Source organism: Choloepus didactylus, chromosome 7 (genome assembly GCF_015220235.1).
Source record: "Choloepus didactylus isolate mChoDid1 chromosome 7, mChoDid1.pri, whole genome shotgun sequence".
In the NCBI taxonomy this organism is placed as follows: domain Eukaryota; kingdom Metazoa; phylum Chordata; class Mammalia; order Pilosa; family Megalonychidae; genus Choloepus; species Choloepus didactylus.
In genome coordinates this window covers 12,471,234-12,493,811 of record NC_051313.1, presented here as the reverse complement: position 1 = coordinate 12,493,811, position 22,578 = coordinate 12,471,234, and the positions used below count along the sequence as shown (strand labels likewise).

Sequence of the window (22,578 nt, the reverse complement as noted above, 5' to 3'; positions counted from 1 at the left end):
TGTGCCAGTTTGAAGCTGTTAGGATCCCAGATGAGCTTTTAATCCAGTCTTGTTGGGTGGAAACTTTTGACTGTCTCCATGAGTCACCCAACTGTGGGTAAGACCTTTGATTAAATTATTTCCATGGAGGTGTGGACCCCGCCCATTCAGGGTGGGTCTTGATTAGTTCACTGGAGTACTTAAGAGAGCTCAAGAGCCAACACAGACCCTGACGCTTGGAGACATTTGGAGATGCTCGGAGATGTAGACAAGCACATTTGGACATGCAAAACACCCAGGAGAACCAAGCAGAAAGCTGAGAGAGCTAAGAGAGACAGAAGCCCAGGGATATTTTGGAGAAAGCCATTTTGAAATTAGAACCCAGACACTGGCCACGTGCCTTCCCAGCTGACAGAGGTCTTCCAGATGCCATCAGCCACTCTTCAGTGAAGGTATCCTCCTATTGATACCTTAGTATGTATACTTATGACCCTAGAACTGTACATTTGTAACTTAATAAATCCTTTACAAAAGGTATTTTGTAAAGGCAGCACTAGCAAAGTGGAACAGATAGTTTCTGTTATTTGGTATTTTTACATCAATTAAAAAACATTTCTAATATTTTCACTGAAAATTTTTCATTATCTTCCCTACTAATCACAACTATGTAAAAGATAAATATGCACTGGAGAGACAAAGTAAATATATTGAAATGTTCACAGCAGTTACCTTTAGGTGATAGAACTATGGGGAAATTTTATTGTTCCCTCTACTCTTCTGTATTTCCAAATGTATGATTACATTTTAACAATGGTTACAATTATTACTGATTTGCATATTCATGAGAGAAGAAAAAATCTGTCTAGAAATTGGTTTCTAAAATGCCTCTCACAGTACAGAGGGGCTCAAATACTGTCATAAATAATGAACATGTGTATAAACAAGTCAAGACATGGCTCTGTTTCCAAGTCAGGTTATCCTAGGAGCCCCACAAAAACTCAAAATCAGAGGACAAAGCCCTGGGAAGAAAGTGTGAAATCAGCAAAGAGGAGAAGACGAGACAAGAAGTACCTGAAGCAAAATGACACAGCATGGATGTGGGCTCCAGCGGACCCAAGCAGAGCCCAGGTGAGCCTGCGCTGCCCCTCTGTCACTCCCGCCATCCTCCACTGCCAACACTCCTCTCCCACGCTGGGCCCTCTCGAAGTCACTGCAGCCCCTCAACAACAGTCACTGTGAATACGAAGGTAGTACCAAGGATTGCACTTTCTTCCGATTTAAGGAGGAAGAAACCAACTCCTCCTTCTATTTGCTTTATGCTAAATTCTCAATTTATGAAAATTAACACAAAAGATAGTGAAGAAACTGTAAGTTTATTCACAGGGTCACTTATTTTCTATCAGCATTTTAGGAGGTTGGTACATATTTTTTCAGACTAGCTTCAAAACATTTAGTTCTTAAGCACTAATTGGGTAGGAATCAATACCATGTCACATGATAAAGGGGTATAATTTCTTGTGAAGTATGTAATGTTATGGTGTATAAAGCAATCATAGCATGTTCGTCTATGATAAACCGAGTGGATACTCTTGTTTTTGCCCCCTACCTAAGAGCACCTGCATCTCCAACCCTCACAATTGTCAACGATGTGTTTTGGGTAGAGTTTGCCTCACACCCAATCCCAAGGGGGCCCCAGGAAAAGTCACAGCACTCAATCACAGTTAAGGATGTTTCCAGAGCCTCTGGCACAGAGATGCTCTCTCAGCCTGCCCTGGGCTGGAAGGTCTGAGGACGTAAGTGTGGAATCGCTAGGTCCTTGTAAGAACCTGGCCTTGCAGGTCGCTCCATAAGGAGCCTGAGGGTGACCCTCACGCCAGGGAAAGCAGAGAGGGGATGCGTCCCCTTCGACACTGTGTCAGCTGCTCGATAGAGAGTGTGATGGTTACGTTCATGTGCCAACTTAGCTGTGCTGTTCCATTGTTTGGTCAAGTGAGCACTGGTCCGACTGTTACTGTGGGGATATTTCATGGATTTAAGTCATCAGTCAGTTGATTGCATCTATCGCTGATGACATCTACAACCAAGGAGCTTGCCTTCAGCAACGAGGGGTGTCTCATCCAGTCAGTCGAAGGCCTTCAAAGGAGAACTGATAATGGCAGCATCAGAAGAGAGAATTTTCATCTCTACTTCAACCAGCCACCTTCTTCTAGGGAATCTGTCAAATCTTCAACAGAATTCCCAGCTTGAGGCCTGCCCTATGGAATTTGGACTTGCCCATCTCTACAGTCATGTGAGTCAATTCCTATAATAAATCTCATATTTACTATATACACATATCTCTCCCCTGTTGGTTCTGTTTCCCTGAAGAACCTTGACTACTACAGGGATTGAAAGCCAGGGTTACTTTGGGTCTCCACGGTTCTTAAAGGGTTTCCTGCTCTGCTTAAGTCACTGTGGTTGGTTTCTGTTGTGTGCATCTGGAAGATTCCTGATTAACACAGGTATGTAAATAGAACACTTTCTTACCTCAGCAAGCTTCCTCCGAAGTGACAGCTACACAAATACTTTTTAGTAAAGAAATGTATTATCTGAGTGTATGCATGCTGAGAACATTTGCCAAGTGGCACATTTGTGACTTGTGCACTTTGCTGTTTGTATGTTATTCTTCAATTAAGAAGAAGAAAAGCCGTGGTGTGTGGCAAATCAAGAACAGACAGATCACTGCAAATTCCAAAGTTCCTCATAAACTGGGTCAGAGTCCGACACTCGCCTGAGGACTGCTCCTTTTACTCAGGAGGCAGCTCAACAAATACCTGTTAAATACATTAACTTTGGAGTTTGTTGTTGAGACTTCAAAGAAAAACATGACTTTCACTAGACGGAACTTATAATCTATAAGATACATGAGAAAAAGATACAGTCATCAGGTAATTCTAAGAGTGAGAATGAGAAAAACAAAGTTAAGTTATGGTTAGGAATAGATGAGACTAAATTTGACCAGCTGTGATTAAGATAAAAAGAATTCATGTGAACGAGCCAGGAAATCTTTAGGTGAAAAAGATCCCACAAAACTGAAGTCATAGTGATAGTGGCAGAGAAATCCCTTAATGTTTAAGAAACAAAACACTGCTGTTATGCTCAAACTAAGGCATTTTATTAACTACCTTTACATTTTAAATAATATCCTGGTTTCCAAAGGAATAGCTTCCACTGATTCCAAATCAAACTTTCAAAAGTTTACTTGTTAGAGGGGAGACATTCTTATGCTCCACACAAAATACCTTTATTGTAACCTGTAGCATATCTTAGCATTAACTAAAAAAAAAGTGTTCAGGTTAAGTATCAACTATTTCAACAACCCAATTTAGTTACTTTTCCTTAAGTGTACATTAAAATTGAAAATCAAAAGAGAAAACTGTAAACATTTTGTGGCTTGGCTGGAAGGAGATTTCACTTCACGATGATTTAATATCTTCTAATATATTTCTGATAGTTCCCATAAATATCAGCGAGGCAAATCCATTTATTAAAGTTTCAAAGGGAAAATTGATTTTTTAAACGAAAGTGCAATATTAGCCGTTCTTTGCCAGTTGGTTGGCAGCTTGAAATTTTTGCAGGAGTTGATTATTAATACTTCTTTGCATCTGTTTATAGCTTTACGTTTCTCTTAAACATCAATTGCACACTGTTCCTTTAACTGAATGCCTGGATTCTTTAAAAACAGAGGTTCGCTAATTCATTGCTTTGGTAACACGGTAGGAAGTCTGACTCATCATTCTTTAATCTGTAAAGGAAAAATATGTGCTATAATTTAAGCAGTCACATTATAAAAACAAGAAAAATGACACAAATAATTATTACACCCAGAGGAAACTATTTTCTTTCCTCCTGTAACTTTCTCCCTTCCCTAGCCATGCTATTTCTGAGATTTAACAAAACCTCTCCGTATTTGCTGTAAGAACGTGATGGATCGAGTGAGAAGCTGCCGACGACGAGGACTGCAGTGCACATCCACTGAGTGCTTCACATGTGCAGTTACTGCACCAAGTGCTTCCTATGGATCGTTTCATTTCACAACTCTAGGATTGACTCCATTATTCCATTTTTATGGATAAGTTAATTTAGGGATAGATTTTGTAGCTGTGCTGCTGCTAGCTGGTGGAGCAAGAACACAAACTCGGGCAATTTAACTCCGGGGCCTGCTCCCTCATCGCTCCCCCGCATGGCCTTCCACATGTGTTTCACATAAATGATGCACATCAAGCTTCTTGGAGCTCTAGAAACCTAAACATATGACTTCCACACAACACATGCATCACTGAATTTTGATGCAATTTCAAGTTCTCTGCTCAAAGCAGACATCTGATTAAATGAATTAAGTAAGTTTTATGAAGGAAAAACATCACATGAAATGTAGCCTCTTTAAAAATATAATAGTCATGAGAATTATATTAAATGTGATAGTACAGAAGAAAATTTACATGACTGAATTCTTCTGCGTTTGTTAAGATTTTCTCCGAAACTCAGTGGCACTTTATGTAATAGATATGTTTCTGAAAAGTTATTAGTGCATTAATTGAATTTCTGAAAAAACTTGTTTTAAATGCGCTGACGTTCAACCATCTGAAAAAAATTTCTTCTGTTAGAAGAAATCAAAACTGGGAATGCATTCTTACTGAACTACTTTTCAACAGCTTTCCTTTAATTCTGAACAATATTCCTGGTGGAGAATATACTTGGAAGTCTCACTATGAGAAACTTTACAACCAAACATTTTTTTCCCACCATTCCTTTGATTTTTAATATAAACTTCATGGTTCTGAGGCCATCACCATGTTTCCCTGAAGCCAGGAAACCACAGAAATCATCCTTAAGGGCAGAAGAACCGCAAGCCGCCACCCAGAACCTTCCAGGCCCCGGGAGTACCTCCGTGACGACCCCAGCGGCGACAGTGGAGCCGCCGTAGCGCAGCATGAACCTGCCCAGCTCTTTGAAGTCCTTGTAGAGCTCAACTGCAACTGGTCTTTGCGTCTGCAGCTCCACCAGGGCGTTCTGGCCTTTAGTCAACAGCCTATCCAAAAAAAAAAAGAACAAGTGGATATACCGTGGGGGTGAATACGTGCATCACGGCCGACTGAAAAATGAGCATTTCATCTTCAGCAGACAAACCAACAGAGGCTTTCAGAAACCAAAAGGAAAGAAAAAACAACTCTAAAATGCTCAGGGCCCTCCTGACCAACGCTCCTCCTGAACTTTCCTCCCGCAAAAGACCTGGGCTAGGTAACCCAGAAGTCCACTTATCTAATAAAATGACACAAGGGCTTAATCCTACAAAGAAATGTTTGCATTATAAAAGAGGAGTATACAATGCCCTCTGTCTTCCCAAAATTCTACTTGGTGGAATGTGTGCTAGGAGTGATTGCTAAAGAGGATACTGGAGCCAAGTGACTCCTCTAAGATCCACCCCACCCACACACACACCCCCACACACCCCATTACCTCCACATAGGAACAATGGTTCCTTAACAGCTCACATCAAGAGCTTTTTCAAAATATCATGTTTGTAGGAAATGAAGGGGAACGGGCATGGATCAGATTATAAAGGGTTTTATACAAACAAGCAATCAAACAAAAAAGCATGTGTGTGGGCCCACCCAGACTTACTGAGGGTATCTGGGGGTAGAGACCAAAAGGGGACATTTTGAAAATGTTCTCCAATTTATTTTGTTGTGCTCTAGAAGGATAGAGAAGAGCAATGATAAACTCCACTTTCAGGGACGGACAGATTAAGCTGAACAAGTTTCTTAAAAAATGTAACCAAGTTTCAAACATTGGCTTGGACGATTCAGCCCCAAAGTTCCATTCCTTAGGAAGGAAAGCATCCATTAAATTCATAACTTACCATTAATTTAATTTCCAGAAATTCCCTTCAGCATAAAGTAATAAAGAGTCTATGATGTGCTTGAACTAGAATGAAAGGGGAGGACTAAATGGTGTTGATGCAAAATTAGAGAAAAGGACTAAGCTATACATAAGGTGACTGGAAAGAAGGACGTGAGAGCTAACATAAGAACACGTTAAACCCCAGCATCGTTGAGCTTGGAATTAGCAGCATGAGCAGGGAGGGGAAAACTCGGGGTTAGATGCCATAAGCCAATTTCAGATTGCGAATTCTCCAAATCAATCTTGTGGGTCAAACGACTGGCTCCTGCCTAGAGGAGTCACCTAGTTAGAACCCTGGCTCTGCCACTTGCTCACTCGATGGCCTGGAACATGTCACACTGCCTCTTTAAGACTCAGTTTCCTGAGCTGAAAAAAGGAAAAATAATAGCACCTGCTTCTCATGGTTGCTGAGAATATAAAGCATGTGACAACATTGAAGAGAAATCTTAGAAGGTAGTGCTCCTCGAGGACTGTTAGCCCCATAGTGATACCACATTTTTCAGAACACAGCAAGCACTCATGCCAGAAGCTCAAGACTCAGGTTAAAAATAAAGAACCATCTTCAAGCTCGAGACACACTAGCCCTTTCCTCCCAACTAAAGGAGGAACAGGCACGTGTGTAGCAGTGTGAAGATCCTCCTTTCCACTTGCAGCCAACCCATGAACCCACTAACCACCTCTGGGCCTGCTATGCAGGTGCAAAAATTGGGGGAACACCCAAGGACTGAAAAAGGGGAATTCTGGATTTTGGGTGGGAGTCCCCATACAGTTGAAGTGAGGAAATCCCCACAGCGGAAGCAGCCAAGCCAAACTGTGATGAAACTTAGCTTGAATTACAGTAAGAAACCTGTATTTTGCAATATTCATCTCTAGTCTTTTGTAGTTTGTTTCTATTTGCAGGACGTAGTTTCCCAGGAAGTATTCCTTTGAAAAATCATGACCCTGAATCAGTCAAAGGGGACTTGCCACACCTACGTCTGGATGTGAGTGGCAGTCAGAGGGGACCAAAATGGAGATGGTGGTGACCTCGGCTTAAGGGCCCAGGTGGACTTCGAGCAGAAAGGAGTCTGCTGTCTGGGTGGGGGGTGAAGGCGTCCCGAGTATGCAGACCACTCTATCCTGGGCTTGTTCTTAGCAGAAGGAACTATTCTCATTGAGGAGTAACAAGAAAGTTAAAGTGCTCAGCTGAAATTTGGAACTAGAGGCCAGGCATAATTCAAATTCATCTTTAACGTACTGGTTTTTTAAGTACCCTTATTTTTACATCTTCAGTATCTAGGGCTTGAAATATAACATAGAAATTTATATTTACAATTCACACCCCCAGCCACCTCCCAGAACAGAGACAATATTAGCATCTGTACATACTTGCGTGTGTTTGTTTTAATCCAGACCTTGAAAAGCATGACTTCTGAAATAAGTCAACATATATTTCACGCAATCACAAAGAGTAGTACTATATCAATGAGTTAATCTGCAAGGAATTTGCTTAAATTGCTGGGGTTTTTAATTTCTGCATTAGAACACTCACTTAGGCTTTTTCTTTGTCACTTCCCCTGTGCTTTTGTTTAACACGCTAATCAGTCGTTTAATTACGGCAGGTTCACTGACAGTCTGGTAGTGTAACAGCACCTGAAACGAAAAATAACACTGAAAATCTGCTTACCAAATCATCTCCTGCCTTCCATTTTGACATTCACATTAATCATATTCAACTCAGCTCTGCCACCTGGTGTCTCTCAAGGTCTCTAGCTGCTTCCTTATGGCCCCACTCGATTCAGGTTGTCATTCAACTCACTAACGGAGAAAGGGCAGGAGAAGAGCTCACAGTTGTGTATCACCACTTGCCGTGTACACTTCGGGAAACTTCATTACCTTCCTGTTGGCTTTATCCTTGGTAAAACGTGGAGGACAGCAACATTGAGGGTTGTTGTAAAGGTTGGGTAAGACAACTGGCCATTCAGAACAATTACTGTTATTATTGTAAGGAGTAATAGAGAAAGAGCCCGGTTTGAATCCCAGCTCCTTCACTTTAATCTCTTTGTACCTGTACAGGAGAGCTGTAAAGTAGGTAGCTCTTACAGGTTTGTGATGAAAATTAAATAGGTTGGGACACAGTGCTTGATATGGAAGATATTCAACAAGTGTCAATTATAAAAATGAGGGAGAAGACAATGTCATATCCAACAGTAACTAATGTAGTCATTGGTTAAGGAGAATATTCTCATTGGATAATGAGAATAAAATACCAGAGATATAGAAGTAAAAAGAAAAGGAAGATGACATTTCTAATGTTGCTGGGTACCAAGCATGATGTGATGCAATGGCCATGCATTATCTCACTGTTATGGGAGGTGAGGTAGGCTTTAAGGCCAAACAAACCTGGCTTCACATCCTGATTCTCACCCAGCTGTGTGATTTTGGGCAAGTTCTTTAACAACCCTCAACCCCAACGTCATGGGCCTCGGATTCCTTATCAGTAAGCTGATGAAAATCAGATCATGTGATTTTAAAGTGGTGCCAGGCACATACATGGTAAAATATTTATTTAGTTGATGACCTTACATATCAGCTATTATTGTCCCTGTTTGGACATGGAAACTTCATATCAAAGAGGTTCAGTAACTTCATGAAGACGTATGATGTCTGTCAGAGCTGAATTTTATGCTTAGGTCCCCTGTAGTTACAAATCCCAAGCACCTCCCACTACTACTCACCGGGGTCTACAGAACTCACGTAAACGGAACCTCTCATTTTATTATAGAGAAAGATAAGGCTTGGAGAGACCCTGATCCCAACCAGAATATAGTCAGGCTGAGTATCCTCCTTCACAGAACAAGCGTAAGTGTGCAGTGGGTCTACAGGGTGGATACAGAAGGAAAACCAAATTCCCAGCAAGGGCCAAAGCTATTAAAGTCCTAATTGGTTTGTAAATATATACTGTTAGCTGGAAGAAACAGTTTGACACCTCTAATCTGGCTTGCACATACAGAAAGCAGAAATACAAGGGCTGCAGGTGCCCAACCCTGGACTGTGGAACTCTCGGGGTACTGAGATAACAGACATACAAAGTGCTGTCATTTCTCTCTCCCCTACCATCACAACAGCGGTCCAGGACCCCAGCACCTCTCATCAGAATTAAAATACAGCCTCCCCTGTCTCTGTGCCACCACTTTTGGCCCTCAACAACCTATTCTTCACAAAGCCACTAGACTAATTTTTCTAAAATACAAATGTAATGACATTTCCTTGCTTTTCTGAAACCCTGGGAAGTTTTATTCCACCACAGATATTATGGCCTTTCTCGATCTGACCGCAGCTTATCTCTACAGCCTCAGTTTTTCCATCCTCCTGCATTCTATGTGCCAGCCCTCTTTCACTTTCATTTCATACCTGCACTGAGCTCTTGTCACCCCTGGGCCCCAGCCCCTTCTACCAGCTAACTCCTATTCATCTGGCTCAACCTCCAGGTCCCAAGACAGCGGCAACTCCTATAAGAAACCCCTCATCTGAGCTGGGTGCCCTTCCTCTATGTCATACAATCTCTCTACAGAACAACTCATGCTACCGTAACTGCTAGCTTAAAGTCTCTCATCCCAGCCAATACAAAGCATGAGGAAAGGACTTAGTTCTCTTAGTCACCACAGTAGTCCAGTGCCCGCCATTTAAATGGCACCCAGTAAGTATCTGTGAGATGAATGAAAGCATGAAGGGAAAGACATCTAAAACATGGAGAATATCAGTCACATGGGGTTTAAAAAAAACAAACGAATAAAGACTCAACTGAACTTCCATTCTCTACAAAAGTGAATGGGTTTTCTTTTTCAATGGCATTTGACCACTGTGAACTGGAAAGATTCCAAAAGAATTAACAAACAACTCTTATCTTAGGAAAAAGACTGCCAGGATGTATGGAAAAGAGGTGAGAATCGCCTTTGTGCATTCAAAGGGCACCAGTGTAATATAAACGTGGGTCTAAACATCTACGGACGTCTCCTGCGACAGGCAGCCTAGGTCAGGCACGTAGGCAAGGCTCCCTGCCCTCCGTTGGGGCTGTGCCCAAGGAAGGGGTCGCAGGGCCGGCCCAGTGCAGCAGAAGAGATGCCCGGGGGCCTAAGTGAACTCCTTCCAACCTCCGTGAGCCACCTGGGGGACCCAGGGCACAATCAGGGTGGATGAAGAATGGGTGTGACAGATGGGGATGGAGTAGGTTTTATCATCTTTCTATCTCCACAGCACCTTACAAATAGTAGCTCACAAAAAATACTTGAATACATGAGTGAAAAAATCGACATGCAGATAAATGGGAAGAGACTGTATACTATCTTACGTTTTAATTCATATAGTACATAACCCAAGACATACACAATTCAAAGCAACCTGCAACTTAGTGTTGGATTTCAGACTGAGACACGCTGAGTTTGAGACCTGGGTCAACCAAACACTCACTGGATCACTCAGAGGCACACAGCCACTTACAGCCTCCATTCCTCATCGGAAAACCGGGACAGCAGTTATACAGGTCCACAACCCTTGTCTGCAATCCCAAAAGATGGAAAATCTAAAGTTTTTCCTAAGTTTATTACAAACTCATTTAGTAGCAAAATTGGACTTGAACCGAAATGAGGCAATTCATGATCCTTACTTATTGCACTGAGTGTTAATATCCACATATTTTGGTGCAGAAAGATTAATGTTTTTGGTTACCAGGTGCTGCTTATTCTGGGCTACGGGTTTTATAGAACATGCACCATATCACATTTCTAAATTCTAAAAATTTCTGAATTCAGAAACACAGTATCCTAAAGGGTTGAGATAAGGGTTGGGACTCTGTACTTTGTGTGGGGTTACAAGATTATCTAGTGTTCCATTAACTGTGATGGGCTATATGTTAGGTGCCAAAATAAGTCAAGTTCTTATTTTCCTTACATCTTTAGGGAATTTTTTTTTTTTTTAAAGTATCAGATAATATGAATTCAATTAAATCAAGTCCCTTTTATTTTTAACTCTTAAAGACATACAGAGTTTACCATACAAACCAAGGGAAAGTTGCACAATACTTACTTCATGTTAAGGAATTAGTCACTAAATATGAAATTTTAATTGCTTAGAAAGCTTTTCTGGTTAAAAAAATTTCAAGTTTTTTTCCCACAGGGAAAGGTCATCGGTTTGAATGACAAAATCTGACCCCTTTTTCTGAAACAAATTTTACCCTAGTATTTGCGATGAATACATTCGGAAGGAATCTCTTAAAGCAACACTGAAAAACTTTCAATTCATATTTATTTTTAAAAAACGACGGTAGACAGGAAAACAGTCTTACTATTCAAAGTAACTACTGACTTCTTGACCTCTCCACCTCTCCACTGGCAAATATTATTGTTGCATGAGTAAGAACATGCAGTAAACAAACACTCCACCTTCTTCCTTGGAGGACATACAGCTTTCTAAGAATGAGTTCCGTTTGTAATAAGCGATTAGCTTCTAGATATTTGACTATCAATACATGACTTTTAAATATTTAAAAATTAAATATTTTCAACCATAATAACTTTTTGGAGAGGAGCTTTTACTCCTTTTTTAGGGTATGGAAGAAATGAAACATCATCAAAGTATTTAAAAAGTGTCTTACAATGTTTTATATGATCAAATTTACATAAGATATAATTACAAAGAATTATAAAGCAAAGTAAATGGCTACAGTTTAAACTCAAATGTAGGCATATAAGTATAAAATGAACTTAAATGAGCTAAATAAACCTTCCCAACCTCTAAAGCACTATCATTAAACTGAAAATTTAAAGGGCAATTTTTATTTTTATTTCAAAAGCATCAACTGATAAAAATAATCTGTGTATGTTCCCAAAGGCAAGGCATTTAATCCCAACAAGAAATATTTAAGCTGTGTAGAATCTGTACTACATGAGCTGACTATTGAAAAAAAAAAGTCTAATGAGAAAACATTCCTCTGTTAAGTGACAAAAGCAAGATACAAAACTATAAACAGAGTATGGTCCCAAATGTATGAAAAAAAAATTACACATAAAACAAGGAGTTCTTGCTATTTACAAGGAATATCCTTCCTGGCTAAGGAGCATTATAGTATAAAATTCCCCCTCCCCACAGAATGTACATGTTAAATTGACACGTGTCAACGACGCCCCACACACCAGCCTCACGGCCACGCAGGGGCTGAAGGCCCATCAGTACAACTACAGATGAGCCTGTGTGGAGGGTCCCCAGGACAAGCCTGTGCATACCCATGGGTAGATGATTTGTACGTACAATACAGTGAAATGTAAGTAGGAGGCATCTACAGGGTCTGCAATTACAGCATTCTTATGTTCTTTATTTTTGCGTGTCTTTTCCAAAATTTTCTGCAACAATGTATTACTTGTAAGATTAAAAAAAAAAAAATACCAATAAACGTTGTTATATAAAACAAAAACAGAAAGATCCAATTTAACCCGAATAGTTAAGTGACCTTTAGAACACAGAAAAAAGTATTTACCATTTTCTCTGGATGAATTTTACTGTCATCAGTTTGTATCACTGACTATGAAATACCTACTCAATGCCTCTTTTAAAAAAATCCTCAGGCTCAAGAGGCAAAATAAATACAGTAAAGATTTCTATATTTTATTTTTATGTTTTACTGGGTTGCAATAACAGATACTATCTGAAAATAACTCCAATATCACCATTTATAAAGAAAATTATTACTTTTAGGATAAAGTTACTTTGAATTTATAGAAACAGTAATTAAAATTTTTGAAACTTACGGGAAATCCTTTAGTGATAGGAATTTCAATATTAAAGATAAGGATTCGGGCCCTGAAGCGAGTACAAGCTTTGATGGGTTCTTTGGGGCCACAAAATATGCAGCCAACACTGTAACAAAAACAATTAAATAAATAAAGGAGGGAAGGTGGATGGAGGACAAATACATTTATTCAATGGGTATACCTCTAAAACCAAATAGAAAGAAAGACAAGTAAATTAGGGACTTTTTCTAAATACCCCCTTCTGGATTAGATAAAGCATGGTTTTATGCCCTTAACCTTATGTTCTTTTCATATTTTGCAGATTTCACTCAAATGACATATCATATATTAATTCCAATTTTAAGTAGACTTGTTTTTTTGGTTATCATTCTTATACTTCCATAGAGTCTGTGTTTGGCCAAATGAAATTCAAAATTAATATTCATTTTTCAGACGAGCTAGTGGATTGCAAATTTCTGTGTTTTTTGGGACCCTATATCCAAAACAACGGTTGCTTAAACTCATTTTTTCACTCACTTGATTTTGATGATATCCATCCCAACCAACATAAGACTAACATGATCTCCTGCTGCTGCCCAATCAACAGGTTCATCGTGTAGGGTGATTCCTGGAAATGAGTAAGAACCAAAGCATACAGTGAAACACCTCGATATCAAACCATAACAACCAAGAAAGCTTGGCTAATTTCTGCTTCATCAGCCACTACTCATCATTTTCAAAATGAACAGACTGAGAGTGAAAAGTAAAACTGTGAGCAGGGAGGAAAATACTTCCTCTAGACTTGACACTTCCAGACACCACCCTAGGCATACTATGGCTTGTATCTGCCCATAAAAGGCTGATTTCTGCTTATTTAATGAAGAGATTTGAACTCATTGACATAACTGTTGCAATCACTGAACAGGCCCCATTCAAATGTTTCTCTTATATTAACAGACGCAGGCTTACTAATGAAACAGCTCAAATTATCCTTAATGCCATGGAAGAAGGGACTGGCAAGGATGCCTAGTTGCATTTTATTCTCTTCTGCTTTGTTTTGAATTAGCCAACCACCTAAACTAGCCAGGGTTCTCCGAGTAATCCATGGGGCAACAGTATAAACTCAGTATTTCAGATGGTCCTCATCACCCCCCTCACTATTTCTGGCTCAAAGAGAACTTCTCAAAGAGAGATCTGCATACTGAACACTGGCTATATGCAAAAAGAGAGATATCTTTAAGGAAACAGTGGTAATAAAATTTAATTTAATTTAAAATTATCCCAGGTGTTACATACCTATAACACCTAGAGGTAATCCTAGACAGCAATTTCAATGGACAATACCCAAGCCACTCTTTCCAAAGGCTTTTAAAAGAGATCTCATATTTTCAGCACTTATGGGTTAAATTCCTTTCCCTTGGAACTTGAGCCTTTTGATGAAGACAATGTGTAGGCCATCTACAGTGCAGCAGTTCTTGATTGACTTGTTTTTAGTACATTATCATTCACTCATCTCCCTCTGAAAATATTCATTTTTCCCATGAAGCATACTCTCAAGGGACAGTTTCTTAGAGATCTTTAGGGAGTCCAAGGAGAGCTTTAAGAGATCTGAGACCACCTACAGTTGCACACAAAATGTCCTGCAGGTGCTCATCTGCATTAATCGGAGGAGACGTGCTGTAACTTTTCTGGAGGTAGCAAAGAGGTTCTTGACTCCAAAAACGTGAGCAATTATGGAATTAGGGATTGTTTGTTAAGTATTAACTAATAAATTTAGTTAAATATAAATTTTAAATGACTATATCTGATTTTGCTATGAAATCTGGGATTGAGAACAGGAGCTTGCTATTTATATCCAAAAGAGATTTGCCTTGTAGCTTCAGATTTTGAGTAGCCTTCTATTATAAGCTCTATTTACAAAACAATTCATATCTATTAATTATTTAAAAAAAAAAAACAAAAAACTTATTTTCAAAATAGGCCATGAACACACAAAGATACTAGCATTTCAAAATGAGTATAGCCTTTAACTACTTTAAAAAACAAAAGCAGGGAGCTGTACTTGCAAACAAAAGATCTAAGGAAAATGAGACTTTAAAAAATGCTTATATCTTATCTAACCAGAATTTTCATGATCCCAATGCAAACAGAGAGAAAAAGGTCAAAAGGAATAATCTTGGCTTTCATTCCTTCAACCATCTTTAAATTCAGATTACTATGCTACCTAAATAAAATCTTCAAGAAATTTCCTTTTAAAGTGAGCAAATTAATTCACACGAAATGTATATTCAAATTTGTAAACTAGTCAGGTACAACTCTGAATATAAACTATGAATGAAGAGTAAAAGAAGGAAAAATACTGAAACTTAAAATATTTTTAACCTTTTCACTATTATACTTTAGCTTAAAATAATTAGAAATAATATTCCTTTATAGTATAAAACATACTTTCAGTTTCATATTGAAGTCAGAGGCTTAGTTAAAAGCTGGATTAAGGGTTGGTATGGAATTATGCACTTTTTTTTTAGTATACAAGGGTGTTATGTTTTTGCCTTTGTACTTTTGCATACATCTTAATTGCTAAATTCTATGCATTTATTTTTTAGAGCAGTTGAAAGTTTACCGAAAAGCCATGCTGAAAGTACAGAGTTCCCATATACTATCCCCCACATGCACAGTTTTCCATATTATTAACATTTTGCATTAGTGTAGTACATTCATTACAACTGATGAGCCAAGAGTACTTTGATATCATTAACTATAGCCCATAGTTTACATTAGGGTTCGCTCTCTGTGTTGTACAGGTCTATGGGTTTTGTTTTAAAATTTTTATTGTGGTTACATATATACAAGATAAAATTTCCATTTTAAGCCACTTTCAAGTATATGACTCAGTGGTGTTAATTACATTCACAATGCTGTGCTACCATCAATAGCATTCATTACCAAAATTTGGGATTTATAAACTTCTAATCGGAATTCGGAAAAAATAATGTGTACATTAAGGCCCATGATGAGAAACAGTTATCAGCCATTATGAAGGGATGCATGTTAGATCTATGTGCAAAGGCACTGACTGTAGCACGTTAACTCAACTTCTCTTTTCAATGTCAGGTTTTTCTGCATTTGCATCTTACTTTCTTAATTAGCTCTCTGTATTTTTTTTTTTTTTTTGGTAGAAACATGATCAAATTTGTTAATTTATAAAAAATTCTAAAATACACATTTCACAAAACAACAGATTGTAGCAATCTGTTCAACCACTGACTACTCAGTATCAGATTGGGTTGAGATGTAATTTCTGCTACAACATAAGATTTTAAAGGTATCTGTAAGGTGTCTATATGCTTGGTTAAGCCCTAACCAAACTTCTCGAATCAGTGTCAAAAAAAACAAGAAGCTACCACAGTTACAATGTTCTATGTACACATATATACAGTCAAATCAGAAAAAAAAATCGTTTAATGTTTTCACATTTTTATCTCCGACAGTTAGTATCACTTTGACAGTCAGTTACAATTTCGGTAAGGGGTTATTTACTCTGGAGTTAATAACTAAACCACTGTGAAAAAAAAAAAAAAAATCTGCTGTCTCAACTTCAAGGTTCGTTGAGCAAAAGAGGCCAGCAGCAGAGTACCTTTTGCAGTACATGTCTCATTAGGAGGCATCACCAGCAGCCGATCACCAGTCTGGATGTAACCAGCTTCAATTTTACCCGTTACACAAAATCCAGATCCTTGATCTGCAAGACATGACAAAATAATATGATTCATGTAGCAATGTTATCTGTTGGCTATATTTATATATTCAAAGCTCAACAGTTATTAAGCAACGATCACTTCAGCATTTTTAATATATCCACTGCATATCGCATACCACATTCTATTCTTAAGATTTTCTTGCAAATAAAAATTTTCAAAGTGAGTATTATAAAAAGTGAGGATTCTTTCCTTCCTTGAATATTTACTGAGTGCTTCAGTACCAGCTCTGGGGATAAAGAGATGAAAATATAAGTCTCTACCTTTAAGGAGTTACACCAGTAAAGAGAAAGATAAAATCAATTGCATTGTCCTGAGAAAATGCTCTTCATAATGTACAAGGGAAACAAAGAAAAAGGTCAAAGAGCCCAGGTGGGGGGTGGTTACACCGGAGCGGAGCACTGTGCAGAAGGAACGGGAGTTTCTGGGGGAGTTTGTATGAATGGGCAGGGGAAGAAGGAAGACGCTGCTGACCAAGACAAGTGTATGTGAAAAAGTGCAGTTATAACTAAATGTGGTTTGTGATGAGTGCCACATGTTGTCGATACAATGGGGCCATATGGGGACTTCAGGGGCAGGCAAAGGTCAAATCATAAAGAGGCCCCATAAATCACGGCAAGGTGTTTGAGTGTCATCTTTTTTAAGTAATGGGAATCAGTAAAGAATTCTAAACAGAGAAGTGGCATGTTAGAGCACAGTGGAGATTGAGAAAGACACACACCAACTGTAGAAAGGGGGTGAATTCAAGAATTTAGGAAGAAGGAATGATAGGTTTGGAGTGACAAGGTAAGTGGGCGATAATGACAAAAAGCTCTGGAGAAATCTGAGGAGACAATGGCATTAACTGCGAGATATGAAATTAAGAAAGAAGAAGATCCATGCTAGCCTTGGTGAATCTGCAAGCGTCTGTGAAGACAGGTGGAGAAGCTGCATTCCGGTGGTACCAATCACACAGAATTACCAAGAATGGTACCCCAGGAGCACACACACTGTGGACGTCCAGGGGCAGACAGAACATGTCTGGAGAGGGGAGAGGAGGTCTGGATTGGAGATGCAGACTTGGGAAGCATCAAGACGCAGGAGGGGATAAACTCAGGGAGGTAGGGAAGACTGAGGATAGAAAACCACGTTGAGGACAGAGAACGAGGAGCCACAGAGAAGGTGAGGGAGGCCAGAGGGATGGCAAGTGAGCGGGAGAAAGTGGGCCACCGAAACCGAGGGAGAAAAGTTTCAAGGTGGGAGAGGCTGACAGTGTCAGAAGTAAATCCAGGACCAAGTCAGAGAGGATTGGAAACTGTCTTCTGACTCTGGCAACCTGGAGGTCCTGCGGTGACTTGGTGAGTACACATGAGAGGAGCAGGACCAGTGTGGATGAAAGGCAGGAAGCAGATGAAAAGAGAAGAGGAGTTGGCAAGTAGTCACCAAACATTGCTAACGAAAGAAAATTAAACACCTCTCACATTTTAAGCAGGTAAAATGTGCATTTTGGAAACCATAACTCTCTATAACTAATGCTGGAAGCTAACCACCATCACAACAACATATTTCAACTTAACTACATGATTTTCAAAAGCACATTCACTCATGCCAGTCACCAATTTACTGCTTCTCAGTTCCCCTTCACCCTTCACTGCAGGCTCTGTGATAATGGAGACAGACCCTATACACGTCCCTCCTTTGCCAGATGGCATGGTGCTAATCTTGGTCAGCAGAAGGTCCTGGAGGGTACTGCAGGAGGAAGGGTTTCCTCTCCCTGGTCCCAGCATGCTTCTCTCCTAGGTTCCAGCAGTGCCCAGTGGTCAGCAGGAGGTGGAACCTCCTTGTGGGCACCTCCCCAGCATCCCTCAGCAAAGTCCTCCACCAAGCAGGTAGCCATAGCACATCCTCTCCAACACGGTCTAGATCTTCGCCTGGAGAGGTGCAGGGGTCCCTTCCCAGTTCCTCCTCCTTCTTGACTCTATGTCAGCCATAGGACAGAAGACAGATTTCCTCTTAGTACAAGGAAGACCTTTCTAGCAATTAGAGGTTTTCCTAATTCCTGTACCCTCTAGTTGTCCTTTCCTGACAAGCCAATCCTAATTGTTCTCATCTCCTGCCATAGCTAATAATTCTTAAATTAAGCTTTCCCTGCTCAAATTCCTATATGATTTCTGTCTCCTGATTGAACCCTGACTAAGAACAGTGGGCAATGTCAGTTAAGGTTTTCAGAAGTGGCACTTGAGCTGAATTTTAAAAGAACACAGACGAGTCCACCAGAAAAAGGGTAATTAGGTATGTGTATGCAAGTGTGCATGATAGGGTAGGAGACATTCAAGGTTGTCTACTTCCAGAAATAATAATCAGAAGCACAGAATTTTCTGTTTAAAGGAAACTAACCAATGTAGTCACACTGTTTACAACCACCTTGTCCAATCCAGTCACATCTGAATACATCTTAAGTTGTAGAATTCACTGGTTGCTAAAGCAGGTCATTAAGAAACCTCTAATTGTTAGAAAGGTCTTCCTTGTACTAAGAGGAAATCTGTCTTCTAACCTCTTCTTATTGGTCACCCAGCTGTTTCTTCTGAAACAACAGAGAAAATATCCATACCTGTCCATTTATAGCTTTTCAAATAATTTGGGACAACTATGTTGTTTCCTTCTTCCTCATGATTAAAATGTACCTCCTTCGCCCCAACATCCCAAGACTCAAGTAAACTCCCTATAGACAGGAACAGTTTTATGCTTTTCTGCAGACCCTACAACAGAAGTTGCTGTAGTCATATTAATACCAACCTTAAAAAAAGGGGTTAAGGCAAAAAGCATCATTAGAGACAAAGAGAAGCATTTCTAATGGTAAATAGTTCAATTTACTAAGAAGGCAGTAATAATCATAAATGTTTATATATCTAATAACAGGATTTCAAAATGTATAAAGTAAAGGCTACAGAATGACAAGGAGAAACAAGTCCCCAACCATAATGGGATATTTTAACATATGTCTCAATAACTGATAGAAACAACAGACAAAATCAGTAAAGACAAAGAAGTTTCGAACAAAACAATTAGCAAACCTTATGTGACATATATGACCCTAATCATTACATTCTTTTCAAGAACTCACTGAACATTCTTAAAAAATAACCCATTTGCTGGGCAATAAAGCAAATCTCAATAGATCAAAATCATGTGGAAGATGTGCTCTAACCACAATGAAAGTGAGCTAGATATGGGAGTGGGAGGATGCTTCAAGCAAGTAGAAAACTGGATGAAATATGTGAAACAACTGTTTTCAGACAGTGAACATTATTACAATCCCTAAGAGAAGGGAATCAAAAAAAATTGAGGTGCACGATCACCCAGCCTTCTGCATAGAGCAAGAGTCCCGACCACAGTACAGGAAGGGGATTTCCCAGCAGAGCACAATGAACTTGCTGAGTCAAGACACAAAACTCAAAGATCAGTGACATTGAGGTGGCTGGAATTTAAGGAGCAGAGTTCAGGAGAGGAGGGACGCTGGCAAAAAGTAGAAAAAAGAAAAAAAAAAATGTAACTCCCAAAATCTGCAATCTCTCCTTGAATGTTTATTAAATACTAAGACACATGTCGTAAACTGAAACTACACAAGAAGCAGGACTATGTGACCTATAACAGGAGAAAAACCAGGCAAAAGAAAGAGACCCAGAAATGATAGAGATGATGGAATTAGCAGACAAGTACAGTAAAATTATACTGGAGAGCTATTACAGCTGTGTCCAAGTATTTAAAAGAAAATATGAGCATAGTGAGGAGAGAAACAGGATATATAAAAAAGAACCAAATGAAGAGAGAAAAGAGCAAAACATGAATAGACATGGTGGCAATAATGACCCTACGCAGTTAAGAAACAGTGAATGAACCCGTTTGGTGAAGGATACGGAAACTAAAGGAGTCTAATGGGAGGGGGGAAAATGTGAGGCTAAAAAGAGAAATAAGATTTTTTATACCTAAAAGATAGAAACGAGATGGGGAATGGTGAGTAAGCTGAAGGTTTTGTGAGCAAGAGAGATAAATAACCAGAACTGTGCATTTTCAGACTAATTTGGCAGTGATCCTTACAATGGAGTGGAGAAAGAAGTGCCTGAAAACAGTGTAACAACTGAGTCCAAGAAAAGAGGAAAGAGAATATGGAAAGGAAGAGGCCTACAGAAGAAGCACCAGAGAGATACACTTACCTTTGAAAACATCAGATACACATAATCTAAAAGGCTTGTCAATAGATCGTTGAGGAGGCTTAAACGAATCTGGAAAAAAAATGGCAAAAAGCAAGGTTTACACCAGGCAATGGATTTCCAATGTTTAAGCCAACCCACTATGTGGTATGTGTGATAGCAGCCTGACACTGAGTAATGGGTAGAGGCTGGGAGAATTTTGAGGCACTTGATAGAGAAAGCCGAAACAGCTTTCAAGAGAAAGCTATTATACACTGTGGATGACTGTATGGTTTGTGAATACAACTCAATAAAATTTAATTTAAAAAAAAAAAGCAAGGAAGCAAGGTTTAATTTAAAATGTAAATTCTGAGTCACAACCAATGATTCCATTATCTTCCCACTTCTCTTAAGAGATAATTATCTTTGATAAATACTGATAGCAAACTGACTGCCATTTATACAGTAGTAGCAGTTTATAAAATGTCTTCATCTGTTACCACACTTACTTTCAACAACAGTCTGTAAGGCAGGTAGGGCAGGCAGTTGCCTCATTAAATAAATGAGGAAAACTGACCATTAGTTTAAATAATGCATCTGATTTCATAGCTGGTGTCCGTGCTTCTCTAACACAAAACCTATGCTTTTTCATACACATAATCATCTTCCATAAAGAATTCTAAGTAACAACACCAAGTTTATATTACATTAAAATTCATATAGTAGTACTACTTACCAATTTGTTCTAATAGACACAGTCCTTTATACCATTTTGTGAGTTCATTTGATTGAGATCTTGTGATTAGATTTTCACCACTAAGACCACTTGTAGGGATAAAAGCAACATCACTCTCCTGTTTAAAAAGATTGAATGCATGAAACAATACAGCAGTTTTTTTTTTAAAGTTACAAGGGTCACCATTATCATAACTTCACCGTTTGTAATAACTGTACTTCTTAAAAAGTGATAGAAATCATAGAACTATAGCCCTGAAGTTGTCCAATTCAATAGTTTTTAACTGTTTTTATTCTAAGAGATACTTGCAAATTTGTTCCAAAACTCTACTCAAGCATTTTTCCTGGTGATGGCATTTTTCAGGTTTTTGTTTGGAGAAATTCTTCTCTACCAGTTTCCACTTTCCTCTGTGACCTCCCTAAACCTACAGTTGCTAATGTAATTGGTGGGAAGAAAAGCCTTTTACTTATAGTAAATCCAAATCAACTTACAAAACATACGCAGTTTTACAACATGAAATAACCCAAAGAACATAATAAATAAACGATATGAGGGAAAATGAAAATAAAAAGAATGAAATATATTTAACAAGACAAGAATATCAGAGTATTGTTTCTTTACCAGTAAAATGAGATTTAAGTAAAGAAAATAATAACCAAATACATTTAAAATCATCTTACCTTAAAACCTGCTTGCTTAAGAAAGTGTCCAAGTTTTCCAATAATCTCTCGAAACCTTTCTTGTTGCCAATTAACCTGAAAAAGACCCAACTGATTTTTAAAACTGTTTTTAGAACATGCTACATAAAATTTAAATTTCTGCAGTAAAATGTAAATAATCAAGACTATATAATCCTATTACTTATAAAGTCTATTAAAATTAAAACTGAGAATATCAGATCTTATAAATAATGTCATCTAAAAATAAATTCTCTACAACAGAAAAGACTAGAAACCAAATCGAGAACTTCTTGTATATGCTAATAAAAGTGATTTCAAATCTGTGGGGAAAAAAGGTGAATAATTTACTAAATTCTGCTTGAACCAACTGTAGGAATAAACACCCCGTCACCCCACCAAAGGCAAATAGATTAAAAATGTCTATGTAACATGAACTCTAGATGATGACACGCATGCTGCATATTTAGTAATAATATCTGCAGCCTCAAGATGTAGTAATTGATGGATAAAGGAATAGATGAACAACAACAAAAAATGAAGTATGTAGAG

At 38.7% G+C, this 22,578-nt stretch overlaps 1 protein-coding gene across 2 annotated transcripts in view; it reads right to left on the bottom strand.

The window, feature by feature from the left end:
• Window positions 1–3,111: 3,111 nt before the first annotated feature.
• The window catches only part of HBS1L (HBS1 like translational GTPase), a 92,390-nt gene continuing 72,923 nt past the window's right edge, over window positions 3,112–22,578 (bottom strand). For both annotated transcript variants that reach the window (XM_037842133.1, XM_037842134.1), the window contains 9 exons: window positions 22,030–22,104; window positions 21,350–21,467; window positions 20,638–20,706; window positions 16,324–16,428; window positions 13,224–13,314; window positions 12,705–12,813; window positions 7,454–7,554; window positions 4,906–5,050; window positions 3,112–3,763 (listed from right to left, as the gene is read on the bottom strand). In XM_037842133.1, the coding sequence (XP_037698061.1) occupies window positions 3,752–3,763; window positions 4,906–5,050; window positions 7,454–7,554; window positions 12,705–12,813; window positions 13,224–13,314; window positions 16,324–16,428; window positions 20,638–20,706; window positions 21,350–21,467; window positions 22,030–22,104 (825 nt within the window). In that variant the 3' untranslated portion in view covers window positions 3,112–3,751. The remainder of the gene's footprint in view (window positions 3,764–4,905; window positions 5,051–7,453; window positions 7,555–12,704; window positions 12,814–13,223; window positions 13,315–16,323; window positions 16,429–20,637; window positions 20,707–21,349; window positions 21,468–22,029; window positions 22,105–22,578) is intronic.